Consider the following 15,760-nt stretch of genomic DNA (forward strand, 5'->3'; position numbering starts at 1 on the left):
TCATTCGCAGTCACGCTAGTTTTCGCGAACCCGTTAAAAAGGCTAAATTGACAATTATATTTTTTTTGTAAAACAAAAAAGAATTCCAGACTTTGTCAGTCTAAAATCTCATTTACTGAATTAGAACAATTTTAAAAGTGGATGTCAAGGTAGCGTACAACTTGTCATAGCACCAACATTCTTCTCATTCAATGAACAAAATAAATTATAGTCATTCAATATGTTACCAACATTTAATAAAATTATTACTTTGCACAACTCCCATCACCACTGTGAGTGATACAAACAATACATACAGTACATTGTTATTAAATCATCTTTTCATATCTTCTAATAAAATTAGTGTAAAAATATAAATTTCAATCAACCATGGTTTGGTCAGTGCAAAATGAAAATATTAATTACTTACAATCAATGTGCATGATTTGAAGCGGTTTGGACTTTGATTTAAAACATAATCACTGCATTTATTTGAAAGCAGGTTTGAAACAAGTCTTGTTATACATTTTATCAAATGACTGGGAGAAAAAAAAAAAATAATCACACTTGCAATCAGTAACACCTGAGAATATTTGAAATCTACTTTGATGTATTGCTGGCAAAATGAATGGGACATGTAAAATGAACTTAAACCCTGCATTCACGTGAACTCAGGTTAGTGATGAAAATAAAATTACAGATTACACCATAATACATGTCTGAAAACTATTGAAGTAATTAGTCTTATATTGTCATGATGCTTCAAGATGTTGTTGTTGGTTGCAGATGTGATTTACAATGAGTGTTTCAATTTTATTACTAAATTAACATAAAATTCCATTTCATCCAATCACACTTCCGTTTTAATGCAAAGAATTAGGCATCAAATAAAAAGCTTAACACAGCTATCTTGTCTTAATCAACACAAGATGCAAATACTCCAGTTTTCATCATTCAAAGAGAAAACCATTCTGATACTTTTCATCAAATTTTATACAATACACGATATGACACATAGCAGTCCTTTGAACATAGTGGTGTCCAGCAATGTGCATTGTAGTCAGTTGCATCCAGGAATTCGTCTAAACTGACCAAGACTTGTGTATCAGTTATAACTGCATTTTACACAACTGTGGAGAGCTTATATGTCATATTGTTTTTTTTCAACATAAGACATAGTGCAGTGTTTGTGAAAAGAAAAAAAAAAATTACTTGTACCATCTGTTAAGTTTGAGTCGTTTTGTTGAGGGTAGCTACTTTTCTGTCAAATGTCACCTGCGTATTATGCAAATATGGTAGTTTCTGATTGGCCTAATCTGGTTATTGCAGAAATAGATCCTAGTTATGCGAATTATGTCACCGGTTAAAACAAGTAGTTGGTGCTGTTTTGTTTGTGTCATATGCTAGAGATGCAAGTTATTTTAATTGTGTGGTCATTTTACTATATACCCTGTTTACATCATATCCAAGGAATTTCACTCAATCGTAAACAATCACGGACCTGGTTCAAAATTTCATATCTGTGAAGTGGTACATAATTTATTGATCACAAGATGGTCCCTTGTTATAGACATCATTTATGTCGTTGATTTATACTGAATTACAGTGACTTGATGTATGAAATATTAGCTTGACCACTGCACTTGTTGCTGATATTGACATTTACAGCCCAGAGAAATTATTATTAGGTCAATGTTTTTCTAATCAGTGTGCCCTCTAAACCGACATAATGTGCAAAGAAATTTGCTGTGACGAAAATAGTTGTGCTAATTTGGTAAAATGAAATTCACATTTTATAAACAAAGTAAACATAAATACAAAGAAAATCTAGCCACAACATTTTTGCTATACAGTCATGTACAATTTAATTTTTTTCTTGGTGACAAACCTCCCCAGCAGTCAACAAGTTGACTCAACTCAATTTTAGGGGGTTTCATTTGACTCAGGATTCCTACAAAATCAGTCCTCTTAGAGGGCACACTGTTTCTAATGTAGAGGTATTTTACAGCAATCTTATCTGTTTTACACACACTGTTGTCTCCAACATATCCATGTCCATGTCAACTGCTCAATCAAATAATGGTTTAGGATTCCTGCACAAATATAGCAATGATAATATAGCAAATCTTGCAGCTCATTAAAAATAAATTAGTATATGTGTTATTTCTTGTTACTGCTTTGCTGTATATGACACTGTATTGTCTTCATTCTTTCCAAAGCAGGTTGGAACCCTTCTTGTAACAGTAGAGTTGTTTCATAGTACTTCAGTGCTTCTATGTAGTTTCCCTGAAGTTAAAAAAAGACAGTTTTGACGACATCTATTACTTGTACCTATCATAACGCATCTAAAGTATTTTGGAATTAAAGGCATAATATTGGTGGTGATTGTAAAAAAAAAAACAGCAGTATAATAACTATTTTCATTAACATGGCTGTGTTTACATATTAGTTGATTTTGTCTTTCCCACTGGTGTAAACACTTCTGAATAAAGACTAGCCAACAAAACCACATTCTCACTTTGAATGAAGCTGTAAATAAATAATAACGAAGACAGGGTATGTTTTAGTTGCAACACAATACTAACTTACCATTGCTGCATATATATTGGCCATAGTGAAATGATTGACTACAAGGTCTGGTGAAATTTCCAATGCCATACCAGTCACAACCAAAGCATCCTCAAATAAACCAGCTCTATGAAAGATATTAGCCATACTGATCAGAGCAATGTCCTGCAGAGATATAATCCATGGTCAGTTTTATGCAGTGTTTCTAATAAGTAAATTAATAAGTTATCAAAACAAGCAGCCTCTCGGCTGAGATAGCTCCTCTGTTAGCAAGACACATTTCAATTAAAGAACTGAAGATATCAATAGAAAATTAACAATATGTATAGTATGTATAAGGAATCGTACTTGCTGTTTTCAACAAGAATTCAAAAATATAACTTTTTACCAAAAATGACAAAAAATATTCACCAAAATTAGAGAATTGAGAATATCATCACAAAATGAACAAATCTGAGAGAGGTCCACATGTAGTACCTGTATATGTAATATCAAAGCAATCGGAATTTTGATTTTTAACAAGAAGTCAAAAATATCACGTTTTAACCAAAAATTACAAAAATATTCACCACAATTAGAGAATTGAAGATATCATCACGAAATGAACAGATCTGAGAAAGGTCCACATGTAGCATCTATATATGTAATATCAAAGCAATTGAACTTGCGGTTTTTAACAAGAAGTCAAAAATATCACTTTTTACCAAAAATTACAAAAATATTCACCAAAATTAGAGAATTGAAGATATGATCTTGAAATGAACAAATCTGAGAGAGGTCTACCATAGGTACATACACACCGAATATGAGAGCATTCAGGCGTGTAGTTTTCAAGAAGTCGGAAAAGTAAAACATTGACACGGACGACGACTGACGACGGACAATCACTCATATGATAAGCTCCGCTCGACAAAGTCAACAGCGGAGCTAACAAAAAAAACACTATTACGCTATTACATAAGTAATGGTCATTCAGAGATGCAAGTAATGGTCATTCAGAGATGCAAGTAATGGTCATTCAGAGACACAAGTAATGGTCATTCAGAGATGCAAGTAATGGTCATTCAGAGATAAGTGTTATGGTCATTCAGAGATACAAGTAATGGTCATTCAGAGACACAAGTAATGGTCATTCAGAGATACAAGTTATGGTCATTCAGAGATACAAGTTATGGTCATTCAGAGATACAAGTTATGGTCATTCAGAGATACAAGTTATGGTCATTCAGAGATACAAGTTATGGTCATTCAGAGACACAAGTAATGGTCAGTCAGAGACACAAGTTATGGTCATTCAGAGATACAAGTAATGGTCATTCAGAGATAAAAGTAATGATCATTCAGAGACACAAGTAATGGTCATTCAGAGACACAAGTAATGGTCATTCAGAGACACAAGTAATGGTCATTCAGAGATACAAGTTATGGTCATTCAGAGATACAAGTTATGGTCATTCAGAGACACAAGTAATGGTCAGTCAGAGACACAAGTTATGGTCATTCAGAGATACAAGTAATGGTCATTCAGAGATAAAAGTAATGATCATTCAGAGACACAAGTAATGGTCATTCAGAGACACAAGTAATGGTCATTCAGAGACACAAGTAATGGTCATTCAGAGACACAAGTAATGGCAATTCAGAGACACAAGTAATGGCAATTCAGAGACACAAGTAATGGCAATTCAAAGACACAAGTAATGGTCATTCAGAGATACAAGTAATGGTCATTCAGAGATACAAGTAATGGTCATTCAGAGATACAAGTAATGGCAATTCAGAGATACAAGTAATGGCAATTCAGAGATACAAGTAATGGTCATTCAGAGACACAAGTAATGGTCATTCAGAGACACAAGTAATGGTCATTCAGAGATACAAGTAATGGTCATTCAGAGACACAAGTAATGGTCATTCAGAGACACAAGTTATGGTCATTCAGAGATACAAGTAATGGTCATTCAGAGACACAAGTAATGGTCATTCAGAGATGCAAGTAATGGTCATTCAGAGATAAGTGTTATGGTCATTCAGAGATACAAGTTATGGTCATTCAGAGACACAAGTAATGGTCATTCAGAGACACAAGTAATGGTCATTCAGAGATACAAGTAATGGTCATTCAGAGACACAAGTAATGGTCATTCAGAGACACAAGTTATGGTCATTTAGAGATACATGTAATAGTCATTCAGAGACACAAGTAATGGTCATTCAGAGATACAAGTAATGGTTATTCAGAGACACAAGTAATGGTCATTCAGAGATACAAGTAATGGTCATTCAGAGACACAAGTTATGGTCATTCAGAGATACAAGTGATGGTCATTCAGAGACACAAGTAATGGTCATTCAGAGACACAAGTTATGGTCATTCAGAGATACAAGTGATGGTCATTCAGAGATACAAGTAATGGCAATTCAAAGACACAAGTTATGGTCATTCAGAGACACAAGTAATGGTCATTCAGAGATACAAAGTAATGGTCATTCAGAGACACAAGTGATGGTCATTCAGAGACACAAGTAATGGTCATTCAGAGATACAAGTAATGGTCATTCAAAGATACAAGTAATGGTTATTCAGAGACACAAGTAATGGCAATTCAAAGACAAAGTAATGGTCTCAGAGATACAAGTAATGGCAATTCAAAGACACAAGTTATGGTCATTCAGAGACACAAGTAATGGTCATTCAGAGATACAAGTAATGGTCATTCAGAGACACAAGTTATGGTCATTCAGAGATACAAGTGATGGTCATTCAGAGACACAAGTAATGGTCATTCAGAGACACAAGTTATGGTCATTCAGAGATACAAGTGATGGTCATTCAGAGATACAAGTAATGGCAATTCAAAGACACAAGTTATGGTCATTCAGAGACACAAGTAATGGTCATTCAGAGATACAAAGTAATGGTCATTCAGAGACACAAGTGATGGTCATTCAGAGACACAAGTAATGGTCATTCAGAGATACAAGTAATGGTCATTCAAAGATACAAGTAATGGTTATTCAGAGACACAAGTAATGGCAATTCAAAGACAAAGTAATGGTCTCAGAGATACAAGTAATGGCAATTCAAAGACACAAGTTATGGTCATTCAGAGACACAAGTAATGGTCATTCAGAGATACAAAGTAATGGTCATTCAGAGACACAAGTGATGGTCATTCAGAGACACAAGTAATGGTCATTCAGAGATACAAGTAATGGTCATTCAAAGATACAAGTCATGGTCATTCAGAGACAACAGTAACTGCAAATCAGTGATATTAGTGACAATCATTTAGAGATAAAAGTAATGGTTAATCGGAAATAAAAGTAATGACATTGAGGGTTCTATAAATGCTTGATTTTGATGAATTGTTAACATTAAAAGGCCACCATTCAGCTACCTTGAATCAGATCATGAAATGAATAGACATGCATATGTATCCAAATATGTATGATGTATGTGTGAAGTTTGAATGTAATCAATCCAGGCATGTCTGAGATACATGTCTGTTTAACAGGGACATATTGCAGTAAAATGTACTTACTTTCATTGGCCTTGGTGAAAATGTCAATGCTTGTCTAAGACAATCTAATGATTTCTCTCCTTCTCCTTCAACTCTCCAGTACAATGCAGCCATATTAGCAAGGACCCACGAAGATTGGTTACTTGTCAAACCAAGTGCTATTCTAGTACCAACAATCTCATAGTTCTCATGTTCACCACTCAATGTCTGTAATACCTGCAATTAATGTTAGCCATTATCAGATAAATGGGCACAGCAAGTTACAAACCTGCTCATGAAATGTTAGTTAGTAACTTAACACTATAATTCACTTGCACTGCCAAACAATCATTAATAATGGTGTAAGATTCATTAAAGAGATTTATAAATATAAGGACCAACTTACTTCTTTAAGCCCTTGTTCAGCTGAATAATCAATCTGATCTCTTTCTACTAATCCTTTTAGATGGTCCAAGGTAAATAAACTAGGGCCAAGAGCTGCTTCACAGAATGGCTCCATGAGTACACCATCAGGAATGTTCATACGGAAATTAATGTGCTCATGTAAACTGTAATGATAATATATATATCAAATCATCAATAGACAAGTTTGGGGTTCTCTGATGATGAGGCTAAAAACATACACATTTTAGTGTTAATCCTGTAACCAATTGGAAAAAGTGTTAGTATATTGCGGCAATTATGCACATTTCACAACACCAGCTATGAAAATTAACCAAATGTTTGTTAAAATATGATGAATATAATTTTCATTTAGAAGCACTGATGAAGCAGAACTTGGTATCAATACTACCGGTATTATTCAATGCAATCTTTTTGATACGTGAAAAATGGCAGTATATAACCAATGCAAATTGGAATCAATACAGATGTGTGCTCTGTAACATAGAAAACAGTTAACTGAAGTTTATTAAGTTACATTTGTTATGTTGTCTTGTATTTGAGATTTCCATTTAATGCTACTTACTCTACTTCCTTTGCAGTAACTGACAGCCATGTACTGGTAAAACCTTGCACATTGATCTTCTTTAGATTTTTACATTCTTCTAATGTTGGCCACGAGTATTCTGTAGAGTCGATGATCAGAAATAAATCTAGCAATGAAAGAAATACACGTCATCAAACACACAGTAGCTGCATTCATAATGTTTGAAAACAATTATACCTTTTAGCAATATTTGCTCATACAGATTTTTCCTAAGGGCAATGATAACAAAAAGGCTTCATTAGATTACATGGAAGGGTTGTGGGTGATCTATGTTTTTAAAAAGCTTCAATCAGTTGTACATGGTTGATGATCTGTGGTTCTGTTAATATGCTGTCTATATGGAAATTACTTTAAATTTATCTTTTATAAATTAAGCCCAAATAATATTCATGTTTCAGACATTTGAAAAGTATTAGTATCACAGCTTTTTTTTAGTCAGAATTTTATAATAGAATTAAAGGAAAATTATTTTTTCATGAAAAATACGAAATTTAATGAAAATTTCAGAATAAAAATCAAAAGCCAACAGCTAGTGGACATAAATTGTTGTCCTTAATTTTAGGTGCAGATACAACATCCACATTACATTGGAGACTAACAGGGCAGTTGGTGACACCACTGTCTTCAAGATATGTTAAGATAAATATGATGGAGCTAGACATTTTTTCACTCTGCAAGTTACAAACCAGTTTATTTGTCTTTGATCTCAGCAATAAATATTTTGTACATGATATTTACAACTATTTGGATTTTTTGTCCCATAATTATCAAACCCGTTTAGCATGTAGCTTGAACTACTATACTCCAAAACTGAATCTTACACTCAACCAACACAGTTTTAAATACTCTGCAACAAAACATTGGAACTCTTTGCCTGATGCATTTAAAACCATCACTAGGAGACATATATTCAAAGCAAAATTAAAAAACTATCTCTTAAAAATTTGATTTGTAATATTTTTTCTCTTTCTCTCTTTATTTGGAGATTTGTGTGATTAAACTATGAAATTATATATACAGGGGTTACGGACTCGACTAGTTCTGATGAACTATATCTGTAATCCCCACCAAAAAAAAAGAAAAGTTATCTAAAGTAGAATTCGTTATTTATTTATTTATTTATTTATTTATTTATTTATTTATTTATTTATTTATTTATTTATTTATTTATTTATTTATATGTATTTACTACCTGTGCAACTTCTACCTTTACCGTTGTTTTTTTCTTGTTTTTTTTTGGTGAAATAAATTTCATTCATTCATTCATTCATTCTGATTGGGTTCACTGTGAATATATGTTGAAAAGACATTCAACAAATCACAAAGAGGTTTTTTGTGTATAGTAATCTGTACTTGTACAGACATACCATCAGCTTCCTCTATATTATTCTCACCATCATTATTACTATTCTCTTTTCCTTTTTTTTTAGTAGCATTATCACTGCTTGTTTTCTTGTTCTTGGTGCTTGTGGAAGATGCCTTCACATTGACAGTCACCTAATAAAAAAAAAACATGAAACAAAATATACCTGTATGTCTGATGTGAGATGTATGTGTGAAGTTTGAATTCCAGGCATGTTGAATATATGAATCAGGAGATTCAGGGAAGTCTAAAAAATCAGCCAAATCAAGCCAAGCCAGCCTAAATCCTACATGTTATTGCGACAATATCTATGACTACACTGATACACTACAACAATTCTACATTATATTCAATATTTACCTACAATCTATAAACTTACCATCTTCTTTCCTTCCATGTCACTTGATTTCAAATTGATTGTATGCTGTTCATCACTAAGTGCTTTAGCAACTGGAGCAAGAAGTTCTAGACTCTCCTCAAGATCTTCTATTTGATTCAAATCATCTTCATCTATTTCAATAATCTCTAGAGCATCTGTAATACACTGATGCGGGGGCACAGGCCCTGTATGGCACTGGAAACCCTTTCCTTCTTCAGTCTGGGAACATGAATGACATCGTTTATTTCCAGAGCATCCATTACAGGGAGTAGGTTCTTGGCCACCACACATGTCTTTTGGCGGATGAGAAGTACACGTTGTTGTACATATGCCAGGACAACCAGCTTCCTCAGGAGAGATTCTACGTTGACGAGTCTCCATCTGACACTGTTCTACCCCTTGTACATGATGACAGACTATACGTCTTTCAGTCTGGCTGCTAGTACTAGTTGATGGTGGTCGCTGACACATGCTAGGATCACCAGAACTATCATCACTACTACCCTTTGCAGCACAATGAAACTTTTCATGGCATTTGATTGTATGGAGGGTTTTGAAAGCTAGTTCAAAATTAGAGTCTAGATCCAATGTCGTGATGTATTCATGTGCAGCCCCACTGTAGTTTACTTGAGCTGCAAGTGCATTGCCATACGTGAAATGAGAAACAGCCTGTGAACATAGTAAACATTATACACAGATTAGGGTACAGATGCATATTTCTGACATTGGAAAAAGTTTTCATTTAAGAGTTTTCATGATGTTGAGAACAAATTAAATATTAAATGGGTTCTGATCAGAAATAGACGAATGAATAATATAGTTTTTTGGAGATTTATGAAAATCTTAATTGATAAGATTCGCTGTACTTCTTGAGAACTGAACCATATACAATATATAGTATCGTGACCAGCAGTAATGGAAATGAATGATCATTCATCTGGTAATATGGTAAACCTTGTTTTCTATGGCATTGCGTAATACTGGTTTACATACCTCAGCATGATTAACATCAACAGCTCTCTTTAACAGAGTAGCAGCATCTTTATAACTGCCAACTCTCAACAGAATATTAGCTAGATTTACTAGTGGTACATCTAGATATTCTTCTGGTGCAAAATATATTGATCTTCTCAAGCATTCTACACCATGGTAATTATTACCAATGACTCGCCAATATAAACCAGCCAAGTGGTATAATATCCATTTAGATTCTTTGTTCTGCAAAGGAATCATACTTTCATATCAAATTTCACACACTATTAGCATCATTGAAACCTTTAATAAAATTTAAAATGTGATTTTCAAAATATCATTTTCATGCTTGATATACAGTTTACCATTTGTCAAATAGTATAAGACAGAAATGAATAGTAATGACTTTACATGCTTGCAATAATGAAATAAACAACAGTAATTTAGCAAAATCAAACACTAAAATGGCCGACAAATTTGTTCATTTGACAAAGTTTATAGATAAGGAAAGACCAAGTTAATAGGTTTAAATTTTACTGTGATTTTCGCATTAGTGACCAAAAGAAAGAAACATGAAATACTTGTAGATGACACTACATGAAAGAGAGTTCATGAAGAGAAGAGTTTGAAATACTAATTGAGTAATTTTCTACCAACCTCCTTGAGAGCTGTCAAGATACGCTGACCAACCTCTTCTTCTGTTACATCACCATCATTCACTAAACTCAACAATATCTGCAAGAAATCAAGGCAGTAGGATTTAGGATTTGATTTTAAGTTCATGTTTTACTGAGTTCCATGAATATGCAATTTATGATAATAAAGTGATGTTGAGTGAGAATTACTTTTATTAGTATTATGGGTTTAGGGATAAATTGTCAACTTTCATGTCAACAAGTTATATCATGGCATGAGTCCCTGTTAGTTCAATAGTAAGCAAAACTTGAAATGAGTCTTGAATCAGAATATGAAACAAATGACATGATGTACAATGTAGTTTTAAATTTGATTGCGATCAGTGGATGTATGTAAGAGACATACAAATCTGAAAAAAATATATGTCCAAAGTTTGAGCAAAATTCATTCACGCAACAAATTGGTTTTAGAATAGCAGAGACGCTTGACTTTGAAATTATAAAAATAGCCACCATGCTGCCATCTTGAATTGGATTAGAAAATGAATGGACGTGCATATGGTAAGATTTATGATATGCATGTGAAGTTTGAATGTGATTGACCAAGGCATATCTGTGATACAGGTTCGAACGGATGAGCAAACCTATGGATACACACAAGTCCATAAGTCTTTATTTGAATGGACACTAACAAATACATGCAAGATATGTAACCCAGATCAAACATGGAGTGGTGTGTGGGAGAGGGGAAGTAATGACAGGATTCATCATGAATCATTTCAGAGAAATCAAATGTCCTGCTACCAATGGCAAAACTAACCTTCTTAACATTATGATCAGGCATCTTAATTGGTATTCTTTCTCTATTAGCAATACCATTCAACGAATCTACAGAGGTTACAACACCACTTAAATCATCAACATGCACACATACTGGTGGATACCATGGCAGAGGATGCTCTTCACCGGGTCCACTTACTAATCCAAGATCTTCTGTTAGCAGAGGTTTCACACTGTAAATGAATTAAGGTTAATTAAATAAAAAAAAACATATTATGTATAATATATAAGTACAATGTAATAGACCATGTTAAATGAAAGTAAAGTAGAAACTATTAGCACTCTCCATACAGATGACAGATATTGAAAAAATTGAGCTTATATAAAAATACACAAGACAATTGAAAGTGCATAGTACTAGAAGCAGAACTGATATTCCTATTCCAGGGTCATTTGCATTTGCCACATGGCCTGGTACCATCATTCTTAATGTCCTTCATAATAAGACCACTGATTGGTTTTCTTTGGAAAGCTTGCAGACTGAACAAGTCAAGGTTGTATTTCATATATGAACATTGTGATTCAGCAGATTTATCAAAAATGTTTTTTTTTTTACTACTGAAAACATTTTTTTGGAGGGATAGAATTACTGTATAGTCTGTTTTTTTCTTGTGCGTATTTCTTTTTCATCTCCAAATTTTAAATGACCTACCACTGAAAAATAATTCCACTTACTGAAAGCCTTTATTTTCTGGTGGTAGATATGTTGACTGATATTCTCTCCAAACTGGTAGACCTTTATAATTCATATCACAGTCAGTTTTCTTAGGCCAATCTTTATCACGATACTCAGCATTGGGATTTGGCTGTGGTTTGATATCCTCTGTTGCCTCAGGTACATCAATTACCTCTTCCTCTGCCAGGTGATGCACATTAAAACAATCATTCTCTGCCTGCTTAATAAGTTAAACAGACTGATGGTTTGTTTCTTTTGCATGCAATGATTTGTTAAACTTATAAAAACAGAACAGACAACATCTCTGCCAGCCAAGGTTCATTTATTTGGCAATAGTCTCACCATTATACTTATAAAACCGATGAAATCAAACACAATGTTGTGATGTGTTTCTAATGCGAAGTCACATGTTTTTATCAGTTAAGTTATGCTGTTATATAAAATCTATTGGATATGAATAATATTTTGAAAATAGTCCTTTAGTGACAATATCTGATTAAGATAGTGAACAGGAGAGTAATAAGTGAATACTCACCCCACTGGCTCTCTTCAGACATTCAATATCAGGGTCTCTGTCGTCTGAAGCTACAATTTGCTGCAAGACAAGAAATATATTATATTATTATTATATTACTATAGAATTGAAAAAATCCACACACCAGTGTAATACAATATTCCATAGTTATCAAGATGTGAAGATATGAAAAACCCACCAAGTACATTTATGAGATTGGCTAAGAAAAACTAAAAACATTACAAGTAATGAAACGCATACAATTCTTATTCCCAAATTAAAAAGCATGTCTGCAAAAAAAGTAAACATGCCTGGTAAACATTACTGGTATGGTAAGATGTAACTTCACATATGAAATTCCAGCTGTGCACTTTTAAAAAACGAATTACATTTATATCCACTTTTTCAATCTGATTTATGTACATGGACATCATGTACCCAAGCCAAAAGGCAGCAAATCTTCATGCACTGATCAGACAATAATAGATGTTTTATATAAGTGGCAGTTGGTAATTGTAGTCCTTGGCATGGGTCTGTATATGTATTGGTCATACTGGACATGATGGTGAATATTCACACTACTGTGAGTAATGGCTACCTTATTATAATACTACACTATCATCTAACTCTGTATAAATATTGTTTACCTTTTCTGTGAAGATTGTCCCATATGCTTCTGATTCAGGTTGCAGTTCTTTCTTACAAACCAATACTTGTCTACCATCTTCATCATTTATTTGACACTTCTGTGTTTCACCTGAGGTATTCAATATACATGACAATATTACACACAATCTGCTTATAAGAGAAACAATCGTGGAAAATTGAAGAAGGATACCATTTTTGTCTATCTAAAACCTGCTTTACGGTAATTATTGTATTACAAAGATTAGCTGCAGCTGGAAGTTACAGTAAAATTAGATTAAGTATATTCTACAGTACATTCCCTGTCAACTAAAATAATATAATTGTAAATTGGGCCAATGGCTTGTATTGCAAACAAAATTTATTTATTTATTTCCACTGATAGAATAAGTGACATTTCTTTGTAACACCACACTGCATTAACCTTTTTACCACCAGACTTTCTAGTGGTCAAAATTTGTCTTCACTTGTTCTTATATCTTTAATATTTCTGGAATTGAACCCTAATTTTGAAACAAACAGACAAAATTTGTCAATGAGAAAATTTTCACTTTTTACTTAAACATTTTGGCTATTTTTGTTGCAATATTCTGAAGAAAAGTGCAGACTATAAACAGAACTATTTTGTGAATTTGTGATGAAAAGAGGGAACTGGTAGTGAAAAGGTTAAACTAGCTACCCTAGTAGTTACTGTCTGTTCTTTGATTTCATGACGTATAGTAATTTGCCAATGTTGATGTTATTGTTGAATTCATCACTGCAGAAATGATGTTTCTGTATAGTTTCTGTCTCTCCCTTCATAGAGCTTATATTCTGTACACTCGCATAAATTAATGCTTATATATAGGCACGTAATACATGATTCATGTAGGTGCACCATAAGTACAATTTATTGTTATGTTTTGAAATGTACATCCATTGTTTAGTCTTTTGTTACTGGTCGGTTAAAAAGGTTATCACAGGTTAAAAAGGTTATCACAGGTTAAAAAGAATACTGGCTACGTTCATATTATGAATATGCTGAATTCTTCATGTTTGCAGAGAGATAATTAAAGCAGCTGCATTCACATTCACACACTTAGCCGAAATTACACCAACATTCATCGATCTGTTAATTAATCCAAACATAACAGACAATACACATGTTCTGCAAATGTGTTTATTATTTGCTATCATGTATGTAACATTTCAAGAATAAACCGATGACAGCGCAGTATATGAATATGGGTTGCTAACAACATTCTGCATTCATTTCATTCATTGCAATTTTCTTTAATAGTAGTCATATCACAACTAATCTTTATTGCTATTAACTGATAGAAACATTGTATTTCTAAGGATGCAATAAAGTTCAACATTCAACCATAATTTTTTTGATGAGCTAGCATCCCCATGTGAGGGTAATCAACTTAAGAATACTGTATTTGTTCTAATAGAAGCTCATATAAACCAAAACTAAATCATTACAATATTACTTATTTTGACTACACCATTTTTGAAGAGCCAATCTGTTTGGATGTACAACGTGAATGTAGCGATTGCATGTTAGAGATGTAAAGAACTCACTCACCAACACCATCTTTCAGTCTCTGTTGTTGATATTTGATGTTCAACTCAAATTGCACTTCAGTCATCTGTTGAAGATCTAGCAACTGTTTCCTCTGCTCTTGGAAATGTTCATGCTTTCGTTGATATTCCTTCAATTCAGCAAGAGTATGCTGCAAATTCCTGCAAAGGAGTAAAACATAATGATGAATACAATCAATGTCAGACCTCAGAAAAATGTTGACTCAGAATTATTACAAACTGAGAACCCACTACACACTGTATTAGAAGAGCTTTCATATGATTTTGGATTCTTGTGATCTGTTTTACTGTAGTGTCCCAACTGAATGTGAAATTCACTAAATTAAACTAAAAAGAATGAGTATAATTAGGCAAATTGGTTTATTGACATTTATAATGAGATTGAAAATAATCAGATTGAGCTTTAAAACTTACTCATGCTGTTCTTCTAAAGCAGCTTCTAATTTTTCTTGACATAAGACAGCATGTTTTCTTCTCTGCGCTGCTTCAAAGTCTGGTTGTTGATGAGCAGTCTGCTCAAAGCACATCACTGATCTATTATACTCCCCAAGCACCTATATATAGTAGCAATCGTACAAAATAAGGTTTTATAACCTCCAAAAAACACAATGAAGTAAGATACAGATGAGTTGGTACTGAAACATGGACATTCTCTGTTGAGTACATTATAGTATTCACACATACACCTTTTGTATCCAATCAGTCAGAATTACCGGTATTCCCACCTAAATTTTACCTAATATATTTTCCTGTGCTATTTTTTTTAAATATATTATTGTACTGTTTCAGAACATATGCCCTGCAAGAAAAAGATTATACCAAGCATTGTTCATTTGTATCCATCCCAATTATTTATTATTTGTTTTATAATTTAATAGATTCTCAAAGGGCAAGGTTGTAATAGTTATGCTATGCTTATTTATTTGTTTTGTTTTTAAATCAAATGACATCATGAAAATTCATGTCATAATCACACATTACACTCAAATAAAACACTGAAATTTATGTCCTTGTAAATTGTATACTCTGGTATTGCTTAAGACGCTATAAAGCAATATCTGTGCTTTATGACGTACCAGGACATAACATA

At 33.2% G+C, this 15,760-nt stretch overlaps 1 protein-coding gene across 3 annotated transcripts in view; it reads right to left on the reverse strand.

Annotated features, from left to right (window-relative positions):
* Positions 1-219: 219 nt before the first annotated feature.
* LOC100372806 (tetratricopeptide repeat protein 17-like) overlaps positions 220-15,760 on the reverse strand; it is a 30,155-nt gene continuing 14,614 nt past the window's right edge. Inside the window, exons 7-21 of one of the 3 annotated variants that reach the window (XM_085500942.1) lie at positions 15,085-15,224; positions 14,654-14,811; positions 13,086-13,195; positions 12,460-12,519; positions 11,924-12,141; positions 11,229-11,421; positions 10,431-10,508; positions 9,795-10,019; positions 8,802-9,470; positions 8,454-8,556; positions 7,039-7,165; positions 6,457-6,619; positions 6,093-6,287; positions 2,569-2,712; positions 220-2,265 (exon numbers count right to left, since the gene is read on the reverse strand). In XM_085500942.1, the coding sequence (XP_085357068.1) occupies positions 2,140-2,265; positions 2,569-2,712; positions 6,093-6,287; positions 6,457-6,619; positions 7,039-7,165; positions 8,454-8,556; positions 8,802-9,470; positions 9,795-10,019; positions 10,431-10,508; positions 11,229-11,421; positions 11,924-12,141; positions 12,460-12,519; positions 13,086-13,195; positions 14,654-14,811; positions 15,085-15,224 (2,709 nt within the window). In that variant the 3' untranslated portion in view covers positions 220-2,139. Of the gene's footprint in view, positions 2,266-2,568; positions 2,713-6,092; positions 6,288-6,456; positions 6,620-7,038; positions 7,166-8,453; positions 8,557-8,801; positions 9,471-9,794; positions 10,020-10,430; positions 10,509-11,228; positions 11,422-11,923; positions 12,145-12,459; positions 12,520-13,085; positions 13,196-14,653; positions 14,812-15,084; positions 15,225-15,760 lie in introns of all 3 variants that reach the window. The other 2 variants (XM_085500941.1, XR_014929875.1) reach the window with 2 other exon arrangements.

Source organism: Saccoglossus kowalevskii, chromosome 1, assembly GCF_978046115.1.
Source record: "Saccoglossus kowalevskii chromosome 1, keSacKowa6.1, whole genome shotgun sequence".
NCBI lineage: Eukaryota > Metazoa > Hemichordata > Enteropneusta > Harrimaniidae > Saccoglossus > Saccoglossus kowalevskii.